This window comes from Amblyomma mixtum, chromosome 9 (genome assembly GCF_055824585.1).
Source record: "Amblyomma mixtum isolate Tamu chromosome 9, ASM5582458v1, whole genome shotgun sequence".
In the NCBI taxonomy this organism is placed as follows: Eukaryota; Metazoa; Arthropoda; class Arachnida; order Ixodida; family Ixodidae; genus Amblyomma; species Amblyomma mixtum.
In genome coordinates, this window is record NC_143020.1 from 2,065,535 (window position 1) to 2,080,287 (window position 14,753).

Here is a 14,753-nt window from a genome sequence, read left to right on the forward strand (position 1 = left end):
GCCGCAGAAAACTGACCCCAACGAAGGGATCGGCTATGCCTTCTCATTGGACCCAGTCCGACTAATCAGCGCGGTGATTCACGTAGAATCGATAGCAAGAGGGCTATCAGTAAGGGCCGACTATTCCGCGCGTTAAGAGACGACGAGCGTTGAAAGACCCTGGTATCTTGTCTAGGATGTTTTCATTTTTTGAGTTGTCACCATGCGCATTTCGTTAGCTGTTCCGAAAACGGTTAAACTGCTTCCTATGCGCATTCTTCATTAGCCTGCGGAGATTGCAAGTTCACAGCTTGCGGTCGTGATACTGTTTGATAAGGTATTGTGCACCATCAAGAGGGCAAGGTTACACGCTTCTGTCGCCTCAGGAGGATAAACAATGAAGCGTTGGCTTTCGAGAGCAGCAACTACCGCGTCCGCCATCCGGGGCCTGTCTGCCTCACTCCCGAACATGGAAATATAGAGGCTCAGCTATTAGCAACAACCAGCGGAGTATGGCTTCTGCGCTTTCTACTTTAAAGGGTCAGTCTACTGAATTTTATCGACCATATTTTCTTTGCGGCAACCGATCGCTCTTTACTCAAATTACCGTTTAGCCAGCTGTGGTGCCAAGAAGTGAAGTATAACATTTTACAATAGAATTTATTGATGTGGGAACACATCTGTATGAGATGGTAGTCCCATCTGGCAACCATCTGGATTTCCGCCGCGCGGCGACAAACATGGCGGCGCCCGTCGAAGCCGGACCTCTCGCTTCGGACTGAATTCTCGTTGTTGCTGCCTTTTTCAGTGCATCACTGGCCATAAATGGGGCGCCGGTCTTTCGCTTTGTCTCATCTCGCCTATAAGAAAACATATAAGAGGTAAATTTGCTTTATTTTAATAATTAGAGTGACGATTCTGCCGCTCCTAGGCTTAAGTGGAGAGTCGGTTTGTTTACAGCAATGGTTCCCGTCCTGACAACCAGATGGCGCCACTATAGGCTGAGTTTATTTTTGCGTCTCTGCTAGCATACGCTGAACTAAAAGTCGGAATATGCCTGCGTTTTGCGTGCGTGTAACTATAAATATTCATGTGATTTACAGAAAAGGCGAGCGGTACGCTTTCTACAGTTTATTAGAACAAAACGTGCGTTTCTCTGACATTGGGGCATACAAACGGTACGTAGTATATTCACTTATGCTTCTGCAAAAAAAGACTGCCACTTTCTTGAACAAAATGAACGTTTGGGGTCGCCACCATGCTTTTTTACGCGACTTTTAACGCCGAAATAAAATATAAATTCCTGCCTAAACCGGGCGCAGACCCCTCGTTATTGATGTTATAGGGTGCCAACTACCAGAATATGCCATTATTTATACACTCATCTCGGTGAGTAGACTGACCCTTTAACCCAGCAGTATTATACCTGTGCTACACGGCAACGTTCGAATGACAGTCGAGAATTGGAATGACATTCGGACTCGACGGACTTCCGCGGTGCTAGACGACACTTTCCAAACGCATTCGAAAGCCTCAGCTCGTTTTCAGTGTACAGCGACGACAACGGCGGCGGTCACACTAGTGCGACAACGACACTATATATCACGCTCGACAGCAGCAAGTCATTATAGTGAAATATCTAGTTTACTATAATATCATTGTAATGGGACAGATTTCTCAGGCCAACGACACCGACGAATCCGATCGGCGGACGGTCAGCCTTGTCGGCGGCTGAGCGAAAACACGATGATGAGGCGGCCGTGTGAATATGTTCGCGCTTCTAAATGAGCGATACGAACGGCTACATTTCACATGTGCACACCTGAACGCTCACCTGCGATAAGCGCTTGAAAAATTAATTTCAGTGACGACGGCTCCCTTCCCTTCCGCGACGACTAGGCCTAGCGAGTCCGCCGGGTTGGATCTGTGATTGCGGTGGTTGTGAAGAGCGAATAACAAGCTTTGGCGAATGCAAATGGTCACCGAGTGTAGTTTTGGCAACAGCGACCTGAAATAAACTATTGCTTACATCGCAGGGCACGTGTACGATGAACGGCAAACGCCGATGTGACCCAGACTGCCGAGTCGGCCTTTACGGCCAGCAGCAGTCGTCGCCGTAGCTAGCTTGTGAATAACAAGTTAGGCCGTTCCAGTTAAAGCGAATGGTCGCCAAACATACTTCTGCATGAAGTAGTTTGAAATAAAGTACTGGTCACGTCGGAGGAGGCCGGGACAAGAAGAGAGAAGCGCCGGTACTGCTCGATGTCAACAACCCGGCTGTCGTGTGTGTTTCTCAAGCGTGCGATCGCATCATCGCTTCCCACACATTGTCGCAATGCGTAAACAAGCATGGGTACAACTGGTAAAAAAGAAAGCAGGTTGTTTAATAGAACTAAAACACAGATTACGTTTTATGTCATGAAAAGAGCTCTAGCTGTTCCTACGCAGCAATGTAAACAACAGTATGAGTACAGTCGTCCTCATCGGCGCACTCCTGTGGAAATTTCATGCTGACGCGGTTAATGTTCGTTGGTGTAATATTATCTCTAAGCATTCCCTCAGACAGAGCACGAGCTATTTCCTAAACAAACAGCAGAAAATAGCGACCAGCGGGTATCGAAATGAACAGCCACAGAGCCGAAAGCAGTCGCTCGGCTGTGGGCGGGGCGAAGCGACGGCAGCGGCGACGGCTATTGGTCGGTTCGGGCTCGAAGGCATTCCAAAATCTGGAATGTCTCCGCGTAGCTCCGTCGACTCGAATGTCATCTGAACCGAATGCCGTTGAAAAACTTCGTGTAGCAGCGCTGGTTTGGCATTCGAGTCGGATGACATTCGGTTGGTAGGCATTCGAAACGCCCGTGTAGCAGGGGTAATAGTTGGGTTGTTCAGCGAAAACCCGCCCTCGTCTGGCAAGCCCTGGCACAAACGCGACCCTTCATAATGACGTCAGCACTCCACCAGGATAAATAGTCCATCACAAGGCAGGCGTAGATAGAGAAAGCCAAGGCGAGTTCCGCGGTCTATGCAAACTGGTTTGAGGCCTTCTCCCTGGAGTGCTATACAACACCCTATCAGCTGGATAACAAAGCAGACCGCCCTCAAGACGGGAGCGGATGAATGAACTCGTCCTTAGCGTGCACTGGGCGATACGTCACCTTCCCGCACACTCGGATGTGGTAGATGTGTACAGTGGTGTGTCGGTTCCGCGAAATACGCTAGAATATACCTGGGGTTTTTCGCTCACATCCACGACGACGACTGGTTTTCTGTAGATGTGATTCGATTCGATCACATAGCTCGCTGTTGTCTGCCGAATGCTCAGTTTTCGAAAGCGGCCACTCATTCAGCTCTGCATTCATAGGACCTGAAATGGAAGTACTATAGTCGGATACAATTCAAGAACGCAGCGGCTTTCCCCATAAGATGACCCCCACTTCCAGCCAATGGCGTCGGCCGATTCTCATGACCCTCCGATCGCCTCACAATGCAGGGAGCCGCGCCTCAAAGGAGAGGGGGGTCGTACCCGACCATAGAGGGTATGGATCATCGCCTTTCAACTACCACTCCCTGATTTGCCACACTAGCAGAGTAACGAGAATCGGCCGACGCTATTGGCTGGAAGAAGGTTTGTCTTAGGGGGGTTTAACGTCGTAAATCGACTCAGGGTATGAAGGACACCGTAGTGAAGGGCTCCGGATAATTTCGACGGCCTGGGGTTCTTTAACGTGCACTGACATCGCACAGTACAAGGGCCCATGGGCGTCCGAAAGAACCTGGGGGGGGGGCTTTGCCCCCCCCCCCCCCCCCCCCCCCCCTTGGAATTACGGATATTATTTATGCACTAGTTCCTCTTTGGTCCTAACCGCCGCCCCCCATGCCCGGACATCGGGTGCCCCCCCTCTGGAAAAAGTTCTGCGGACGCACTTGCACGGACCTCTAGATTTTCGCCTCCGTAGAAATTCGACCGCCGCGGGTGGGATCGAACCCGCGTCTTTCGGGTCAGCAGCCTATAACGCCATGACCACTGAGCCACTGCGGCGTCTCAAGTAGTAACAGACGGAGTATACCTCTGAGACTACCACGGATGTTCGAATTGCCCACGGCGCATTCGCTCGCTGCAGGCGCGGATGACCTGCAATGTTATTCGTGCTAGAGAAGGTAATCAAGTCATTCGTAGATAGTTTAAATGTATGAGATAGAATAGCATGGAAGGTTGCGCTCTTTTGATCCGTATCGAATTAGCAGCGCGAAATGCGGTGAAATGAGCCACACGCTTTAACGTTGTGTAAGTGTTGCTTCTCCATTATTGTCCTTTGTTTTTTCCCGGAGCTTTCCAATTCGACATGGCACTTAACGCCAGTTTCCCCTTAGGTTACAGGTAGCGCGAGATCATAATAGCGATGCTAGCGATTCCCGGCATTGTCTGCATGCGCTTCGTTCTATTCTTTTTTTTTGTAAGCGTTGCAGTAGCAAGCTCGTCTTCAGCTCCATTACACTAATGTACTACTGTCATCATCATCAGCCTGACTACTCCCACTGCAGGGAAAGGCTTCTCCCGTGTCTCTCCAATTAACCCTGTCCTTTGCCAGCGGCGGTCACCGTATCCCCACAAACCCTTTAAAGGTAAAGTGAAGAGGAATCTGAACTCGTCTTTTTGCCGTGGGAACTCGATCTACACGTTCCGAGCATTCTTACAAACTGTGACCTATTGTCCTGTGTGGCCGATTTCCCTAATTAAATCGAATTCACGTCGGGCTCCCGCCTTTATGTTTTAAATCCTCCCCGTGCGGTGGGCGGAGTCGAAAAACGCGTGGAGTGCCTTTCAGCCAGCTGCGTGGAGGCTTTCCTTTCGCTTTATTAAGGCGAAAGCCTTTAATGTCTCATCGTTGTAAGCAGCAGTTGTCGAGAGAGAATGTCACGCTTTTCAGTTGGTCGAAACGGTCGTGACGTCACAGTGCGCCAATTTCAAACGGGGCCAATTGTACTTTGGCTAGTAACCATGCAACCAATTGAAGGGACCATATAGTGATGCTCCAAGTAAGTGGGACTGAGCTTAGTTAATTGCTTAATTACCAAATTAGCCTAATTAACTTATCTAATCAGGCCATATAAATAAATAAAACCTAGTAAGAAATTGGTCGAGCTCGGGAATCGAACCCCGGTCTTCGGAGTGCGAGACGAGCATGCCATCCACTCCGCCATGCCAGCTCGATGGTTTGGAATGAACAAAGGCACGTCTAGTGAATACGGTGTCTTCGCTCACTGCCATCCTCCTCCCTTCCCTTCCGGCGAGGTTTAGGTGTCCACCGAGATATGAGAGAGAAATACATTTCCTTCCCTCAAAAACCAATTTACCGACGAGCGAGGCGTAGAACCGAATGGGCGATGGCGTTCTATGGACTCCCTGGCAGCGTTGCAAGACGCTCTCGCGTTCCACTCTTAGAGGCGAAGCTTAACATCTTAACCACACATCAGTGACCACACTTTAGGTCAAAAAAGTGCACCCCCCCCCCCCCTGAATTTTGACGGGTGTCCACCGAGATATGTGAGACAGTTACTGCGTAATTTTCTTTCCTCAAATACAATTTTCATTTTCTTCATTACGGGCCATCTTCGTCTTTCTTCTTTCACTCCCACTTCCTCCGTTCCTCTACGGTGCGGTTCAGGTGTCCACCGAGATGACAGAGATTTACTGCGCCATTTCCTTTCCTCAAAAACCGTTGCGTTGAAACGGCAAGGCATCGCGCCGAACGGGTGGTGGCGTTCCATGGACTCCCTGGCAGCGCTACAACACGCTGTCGCGTTCCACTCCTAAAGGCGAAGCTAAGCTTAAGCTTAATTAGCAGTTAATTAGTATTCAGGCATTAATCAGTAATTAATCATTAATTAGTGATTTGTCATCGCTTAGTAATTAGTACTCAATTACATGTGACGCCACCAGTGCCACAAAAGCACTGAAAGTGGTGCGGAAAACGCTTTCGCCTCTACGCACTTTAGACAGTCAAAGTGCCGCCTGAATTTTTTAGTTTTTCAGGTTTCCGTGAATAAGTAGTTTCATTCTCAGATAATATTGCCGCAAAATAAGCTCGCAGAAATAAAAATACGTGCGGAGTATTTGCTACTACGGACTACGACGTATTACTCCGCCGATGGGAGAGCGGCAAGCCGCCACGGGACTGGGTGAAAGGCACGCCACGCGTTGGTCGACTCCGCCCACCGTACGGGGAGAATTAAAAAAATAAAGGCAGGAGCCAGACGTTAATTCGATTTAATTAGGAAAATCGACCACACAGGACAATAAATCAAAGTTTCTATGAATGCTGGGAACGTGTAGATAGAGTTTCCGCGGCAAAAAGACGAGTTCAGATTCCTCTTCACTGCACCTTTAATATCCGCTGACTTAACTCTCTGCGGCCCTCTGGTGAGCTTGCCTTCCTGCACTAAATAAACGTAACAGCGCAGGTTAAATTTGAATACAATGTTAAATTACATGCCCTGCCCAAGCCCATTTGTTACTAAGATGTCAGTAAACCACGTTAGTTCCCTCACCCACTCCGCCCGCTTCTTGTCTCTTAACGTCACGCCTGTCATTTTTCTTTCCATAGCTCGCTGCGTTGTCCCCATATATCGATGCATTGTGCACTACGTGGAGTACTAAGTTACTATGGTATTATTCTTGTATTATGAGTTGCAGGCAGCACCTGAGAGGGTCTTGTAGCAATTGCATTTCACATCCAGTGGACGCTGAGTGACCGTGGTAATCTGTGCCGCGTGTTTGCTTTACGACTGCATACGTCTTGTGCACTGCGATTTCTTTTTTCCTCTCACTAACGTTGCTACCCACTGCTTGTCCTTTATGAAATGGAGTAAAACAATGCAGTTCATGAACCCGCACAACCCGCGTCAGGTTCTGATTGACCAGCAATTGTAAAATTCAGGTACTATGGGAAATAACACTGCATGATTTTGCCGATACCTTAGCGACGTTTAATCGCTTTCTAGGGTAGGTGGTGAAAAAACGTACAAGTTGAAGCTAATGGAAGCTAAAATAGAGAAAAAACTACGCGTCGTATATTCCTACTACCGGACTACAGTGCGTCGCGCTTAGTAACCCGATGGATGCTGAAGGCGACTGACAGCAGCCGCTTTTTCTTTTCTTTTTTAGCGCGAAGAGATGCCCGAGACGTAGTCCGGGTGATTGCCACCTGAAAACGGTCCCCTGAGTTCAATTTACGGTCACGCCCACATGGATTGTCGCATCCACACTTCTCATAATGAGAGCCCGACAGAACGCGAACAAGCTGCAGACGTTGATTCTTGCACTGTTCGCCGCGCGACTGAAGGGCAAACTTGCGGATTACGGGACGCAAAATATATTTCGATGCAGAAATGCAATACTAGCCGCGCAGCCGATCCTTCGCCGAACTTTGCCCGCTCCACGACCGCTGCGCACCTCTTTGGCCCATATCTAAATGCGATAAACTTGTGGAAACTTGTGCCGCTGCCTTTCTTCAGTACTGCAGTTCAACCACCCACACCACAACTCGCCGGAATATTGCAAAATGTGTTCAAAAACGCTCAAGCGTGGCATATTCAAGGCACACGCTACCGGCTTTTGCCTGCACAACGAAAGTCACTGCCGACTCCAGCGCCGCCGCATCTCCGTGACGTCACGGCCTGAGGCAGCGCACACTTTCAAAAATTTTCAAAAAAAGGTTTTTAGGAGTAAAACTATGGCTTTTCTAGCGTGGTATTGCCAGGCCTCGCGCACACCAGAAAACCGGTGAATCATTTAGGTAGTAAGCTGATTAAATAATTTCAAATAGTTAACTTGTTAACTATTAGAGTTAGGCGCCTGGTTGCAATTGGAGATCTGTAGCCGGTCGTTAGTAATAGCGATATCAGTTTTTAGACTTAAAAAAAAAAACGCGATTATCCTTGGCGCTGTGGCTCGACAAAATTTGGCTTTTTCGACTATAGTCGGACACAACTAAAGTCTGCACTGAAGCTCCCACATTCAGCTTCTGCACAGAAAATTCCTCCACGACGAAAAAGTAGTCGGCTGCTTAAACGTTTCCTGTTAACTAAACAAGAAGCTATTACAAGAAAAAGATTATGAGTTCTAGAATTTTGATACATGGATTGTTTGATATACTGAAACATTAAAAGGCTGATTTTGTTCACTGTTGCTATTAACCAGCGGAGTAATACAAGACGTCGCAGACCGCGGCCCAGTGTTATCAACTGCAGTTTTTTTTTAAGTTGTATCCTACTTAGTTATGTGCACTGGAGGGGTTGCGTCTCCTGCCTGCTTTCGAAAGTGCACGTATTTTCCCACGATGCAACCAAACTTTGCCGAGTCACACTGGCGAGGGTAATTGCGTTTTCGAAACTCTAAAAAGTGATATGGCTATTACTAACGACCGGCTACAAATCTCTAATTAGAACTAGGCGCGTAACTGTAATAGTTGAAATGTTAATTATTAAAATTGGGTTAACCAGCTTACTACCTAATATGAATCTCCGGTTTTGTTGCGTCCCCGAACACTGGCAATACTATGCCGCAAAGCCATATTTTTACCCCAAAGAGCCTATTTCTAAAAATTTTTGAAAGTGTTCTCTGAAACACCCGGTATATAACCGTGCAGAAGCACATGTGCCAGGGTCAAAAAGACGCAAGCACTGCAAGAAGGATGAACCACGAGTTCAGGAGATAATGATTCTTGGCAGGAATACACACACGAATGCACGGGAGGTTTTGGAAGCGTTCCACATAAAAAAAAGTGGGGAATAGATTGTGAGCCATATTTTTCAAGACCCAGATGTGATATCTTGAACGGTTTCGTTGATGCCCTGTTCTCGTTTTTTGCGCATGCCTTATACCCCTGTCACACGGACGCTTTCGATGCACATTGAACTCGATCTGCATTGAGATTTTCGAGCACGCTCGAAACATCCGGTGCTACACGGGCATTTTCAATGCTCCTTGAGAAGTTTCCCTCATGTGCGTTAGGTGGCGCCAAATGTTTCTCCAACAGCCATAACAAGGTGATGTCCGGCAACACTGTGCAGTCGGGGGCAGCGGCAGCCAAATCCGTAGCCAGACGTGCGACGCACCTCTGTGCCTGTGCTGTTGTGCGATGGAACCCGAGGGTCCGCAACGCCTCCGCGATTTCTGCGTAGACTACGGCGTTTCTCTTCTGGTGCCGCAAATTATCTAAGCGGTCTAGCCAGCAGTCGATGAGAGCGGCTGTCTCGCGCTCGCTCCACAGTGTGCGCGTCGAACGTCACTGGAGGACGCCATCTTTGTTGTTTACACTGACGGCGAAGCTTGTATCGTGGTGCCGAGATTACATATAAATATGTTTGCATATAAGCAGGCATAGTGCCTGAAAATGTTCTGTCTTGCATTTTAATCAATTACAACAACAACAGTTGTAGTTTTGTTTTGTTAACTAGTGTTTATATTTATAGCTTCGTGAGAGAGAGAGTGCTTTCGATTGTGCTTGGAACCTCAAGCACTCTTGAGGGGCATCCAGTCAAGCAGGATCGAGCTCGATTAAGCTTGAAAGTAGCCGTGTGACAACCGTCGATCTGCATTGAGTTCGATGAGCATTGACTCAATGAGGATCGAAAGTGCCCGTGTGACAGGGGTATTAATTTTTCTGTATCTTTCCTGGCTTGGCAGCGGGTTAAATCCGATGCAATTAGCGCATGTCCTGAATCGGTCTGTCTTGCGTTTGTCTCCCTTCAGCGCTATTGTTTTTGTCTCAAATTACTCTTTGGTCATTTATCACATTTAACCTAATCCGTAATCTTGCGGTAGGTGTACTAAACTCCGCCGAACACTTATGGATCCTTCATAAAGTTAACCGCCTATCTGCAATAGGTATTCAGAGGCTTGGATTGAGAACAGTTGGGATAAGAGTTTAGGAATACTTTAGTAATATAGATTCGCTGCTGGCATTTCCTTGCTAAGTCACTCAGACGATGAATTGCAAAGTATGATCAATGACTTAGACAGGCAGACAAGAACGGTGGGCCTGAAACTTTGGCAAGAAAACAAGTTTACAATTAAAATTAAGGCTCTGGAAGTGGTAAGGAAGTACTTTTACATAGGGCAGGTAGTGACCGCGGATCCGGATCATCAGAGAGAAATAACTAGAAGAATAAAAATGGATTTGAGCGCATTTGGCCGCTTCTCTCAGATCGTGAATATCCCATAAGGGAAAACTATATGCCGGCTGTATCTTAGCGGGGCTAACCTATGGGGCAGGGATGTGGAAGTTAACGAAAAGGGTTCAACTTAAATTGAGGACAAGAGAGCGAGCTATGGAGATGAGGATGAAATGCGTAACGTTAAGTAACGGGAAGAGGGCAGGGTGGGTCAGAGTACAATCGCGAGGTGATGACGTCCTAGTCGAAATCACGAAAAAGGAATGGACTTGGCCAGGCCATGCAATGCGAAGGCAGGATTACCAATGTTCGTTAACGGTAAAGGACTGGACACCAAGAGAAGACAGGCGTAGCAGGCTGCGGCAGAAAGTTAGATGGATGGGTGGATGCGATGAAGAAGTTTGCGGGGATAAGCGGTGCGCAGTTGCCACATGACTGGGTTAATTGGAGATGCATTGGCGATGCGTTTGTCCTACAGTGGACGTAGGCTCATGAGGAGTATACATCCCGCACGACGCCGTGACACTCGAGTGTTTTCGGCTTCATTTATAATTTCTCCTGTTTTCTCTTCCTTTGTTTACGTAAGAACGCATCCTTGTAGCAGCTTTTTAAGGTTACTTATCCTCTCAAGCTGTATTTTCATCTCCTCTCTGGATGGATAAATGGTTTGCACGTGACCTCATCAATTCCATGCTTGTACGGCAGGGATAGATCTTGCAGCACAGGGTAGGGACAGAAGGCGATTTTAAGAAAACTCTTAGCTCGTCTCATGCCCAGGATTATCTTGCCAACATGTTCTCCACGCAACCTTACACGCCAACTAGGCCTTTGTGGGTCACGCCCGGTTTTATTATCAGACGAATGAACGAGATCACGGCAGTGGGGACGCGTTGCTGTAAAACATGCATGGTGAATAACTTAAATTCAAGATGCTGTACATTACTCAAGTCACGAGCCTGGGCGAGATCAGCAGAAAAGGTGTTTCGTCATTTGAGCTGCGCCAAGGGCCTTTTATTTATTCCGCAATGCTTTTCTTGCAGGTCAGTTCCATCCGGACGGGGCTCACACCATGCCAAAGCGGAATCACCCAGATGAAAGCGCTGCCGTCAAAACTGACGAAGCGGAGGTTGTGGCGCCCAAAAAGGTTCCGCAGTCCGAAGAGGTTCCTGTGGAGGTGCCAGTTCCCGAGGAGGCTGGTCTTCCCGAAAACAAAGTGCTCGAAGACGAGCAGGAGGTGCCCGCCGATGTGGAGGTTTCTGCCGAAGCGGAGGCATCCCCAGGCATCTCGAAACCCACAGGCGTCGAGGAGCCCACAGGCGTCGAGGAGCGGGTAAACAAGGAAGCGCCCGAAAACGTGGAGGTGCCCGAAGACTTTGAGGCGCCGAAGGCGCCGTCGCTGCCACTTGAAGAGATGGAAGGAGTCTGCAGCCGGTACGCCGGTCTAAAAGTCGACCATCGTCGACCATGCACGAGCCGGGAAGGCCATCTGTGCCACATCGTAGCCAATATTAAAGCTTGGAACAGCTTCTTCTGGGCCATCGGGCTGGAGCTACAAGAGGATGCTGCCTCCCATCTCATCCTCGTTCCGGCGAGTGACTGCGCATGCACGAGAAACCCCGACATGATGGAAGAGAAGCACCGAGCCGCGACACTTTTATACCATCTGCTGACTAAGCACCGGCGCGTTGCGGGAGTCACCATCAACGACGAAATCATCGCCGGCCATGAAGATATCGTGTGCCTCGCAATTCGCGACGCGCTGGAGCTGAAGAGGCTTTCGTTGGACTTGAGGTCGCCGAGAGTTGTCTCCGACGCCCTTGCAGGGACTATAATTTACCTGACACGACTGACGCCGCTCGACCTGTCCGTGGACTTGCACACGCACTTGATTGCCGATCTTGCGCCACTCCTCGCGCAAACAACTACCTTGAAGACGCTTATAGCTTTAGAGGTCCGTGTGCACCCTAAGGCCTCCATAACCTTCCTATCAGGGCTCTTCCAAAATAGGAGCATCCGAGACCTGTCACTCTCGTCAAGGATTCTTAACTGCGGCGGTATACCCTACGGCCCAGGCAACCCGCATATCGTTCTTGGGGCGTTCCTGCAGCAGAGTTCGTCCCTAAGATCGCTGTTTATAAAAGAGGCTAAGTATGGTCCAAACATAGACGTCTTGACTATCTGCGATGCCCTGGCTACTCACAAGGGGCTGGTTAGAATTAAGCTGGAGGTGAACACACTCAGGATGGAGTACGCCACGGCAGTAAAGCAGCTTCTGCGCACCAACAAGACGCTCAGGCACTTCAGCTTCACGTGCAGCTACACCGACGATGACGACGAAGTATTTGAAGGATATCATAGGCATCCATGCCGAAGATGCCACATTTTGCACAACGCTGACGATGACCATGTAATGCCCTGGATCTCTGCTGTGCTCGAGAATGACACCTCCATCACGGAGCTGACATTCTCAATGTGCGGCTTTAGCCTCTTAGAGTGCCAGCAATTTTGTGGAGCGGTGACCGCGAACAAGTCGCTGAAGAAGATCATCCTCGAAGACCTCGCTCGCCATAGATGGGAAATCTGCAAAACGCTCTCTGAATGTGGCCTGCAAGACAGAGTGGTTGTCAGTGGCCACTGCAGCGTGTACTACCCGGACGTAGGCATTCGTCCGGTGGGCTGCCCCTCGTTCGCCGTCCCCCTCGCCCGGCTCCAGACCGCTGTGGGAACAGCGACCGCGTCTAGTAACCTCACGCACATCACGCTACGAGTGTACTCGATTTTGTGCTTTAACGGTACGACAGAGCCATCCTCAACGCCAATCGTTCAGATGATCCAGAGCGCGCCTAGCATCACACACCTGGCGCTGTCTCTGGAATCTGAGTGCTGTGGCCGGTGCTGGAATGCATGCGGACCCGCTATATGCGAAGCCGTGTGCCGAAATCCAAGCATCCGCAGCATGACCTTCATTTTCTCTAGGCAGAAATCCTGTGACATGGCACCGCTGGCGAGCCTCCTGCTCCGAAGTCGAGCCCTGCGTAGTTTCACATTACACGCTCCCAGTCGCGAAGCTTTCACTTCGTTCATCACGGAGATGTCAAAGCCGGAGCTTGCGGATAACTACTCTCTGCAGGGCCTAAGCTGTTTTTATAATTGTGATGAGTTGATGGGAGAGCGCCTGACCATCCATGACGTCCTACACAGAAACCGAGCCTTGGCAAAGCGCGCTGCTCGCTTCGTCACCGGCACCCGTGTGAAGTACACTGCGGAGGCTTTTGAGCAGATCTCCACCTCTCCGACCTTGGTAGACGAGCTTCAGGCGACGGCGTTCGTCGACGAATCTCAAGCTAAGAAGCTGATTGCTCGGTGCGTGCTCGGACTGCAAGACTTCACAGAGTTCATGCGCCTCGCAGGCGTAGTGCGTGAAGGCATAGAGTGCAGCGCCAGAGATGACGGGAAGACGCAACTGAGTGACTTGCCCGAACCCTGTCTACGTCACATACGGCAGTTCTTGCTCTTGAGCGACGTGGTTGTTTCACCGGAGTAGGATGATGGGGTACTAAATTTTGTTCCTGTGTTCCTGTAAAAATGCGTGTTGCGTCTACCCATTGTCAAAAATATCATAATCACTTCGTTCTGCCATGTGCTTCCATTGTTATTCCTTAAGAGCGAAGCCTGTTTTAGTTATATTAGCCACATAGGCATGCATTCTACCATGGAATCGCAGCGTCAGCCATAAGGCATTAGTTACTGAGCGAACTGAATGCCCGTAACGTTGTAAGTGATTAAATTTATTTTCATAATTTAAACTCAATTCATTGGTCACAACCTGCCCTAGTTGGCAGGTGTAAATTGAAGAGTAGGGAAGTCCCCTCTCCGTGTTAGGGGAGATAGAAGTGCAGAAGTGAAGATTGAGACTGAGTGGAACACGGCGGGGGGCCAGGTCAGATTTTCCTGTTTCGCATCGGCACGCCGAGGCTTTCTCTTACGGCTGACGATATAGAATCAACGGCCAAATGGAGTAAGCAATTGCTAAACCAAAACTGTAACAGCTTGTAATGATTGATGCGCTTTGCCGTTTGTCTAAGTTGTACAATTTTTTGCGGGGCCATATACTATAAAGGAACCGGCATCATGCCTGCTGTGATAATAATCATTCTGTGATACCAATAAAGTGGTGCCAGCATGTATATACCCCACGCACTCGGTGTTCTTTTCGTTAGTTGCTCACTCCCCACGCGCATAATAGTAAGTAGCTGCCCAAGCATATACCCTTCTGAAGTAAGTAGCTGGTCTGAATAATATAGTTAGAGCGCTGCTCGGTCTTTTTGACATTTTCTAACCGCTGGCTTCACGTGCGTGAAAAGAGGTCGCAAGGCACGATTCATTAATCTTTCAAGCAGGCACTTCAGGCACTCTTGATCTCGATGGCAGTCCAGCATGCCGAACAGCTACACGTTGACGCTTGCTTATCGGAAATGTCTAAGCAACAAATATAAGAAAAAGAATTTGCCTGCAGCGTGCCCCAACCTCTCAATCTTTCTTATAAATGAATGCATTGATATTGAGTAAATAAGTGCACATTGAGAGGGCAGATATTG

The 14,753-nt window shown here is 48.8% G+C and overlaps 1 protein-coding gene across 1 annotated transcript; it reads left to right on the forward strand.

Annotated features, from left to right (window-relative positions):
- Positions 1-11,224: 11,224 nt before the first annotated feature.
- On the forward strand, positions 11,225-14,190 carry LOC149328063 (uncharacterized). Its single transcript, XM_089561365.1, has one exon. The coding sequence runs from the start codon at positions 11,225-11,227 to the stop codon at positions 13,697-13,699; it is 2,475 nt and encodes an 824-aa protein (XP_089417491.1). The 3' UTR covers positions 13,700-14,190.
- The last annotated feature ends 563 nt before the right edge of the window (positions 14,191-14,753 follow it).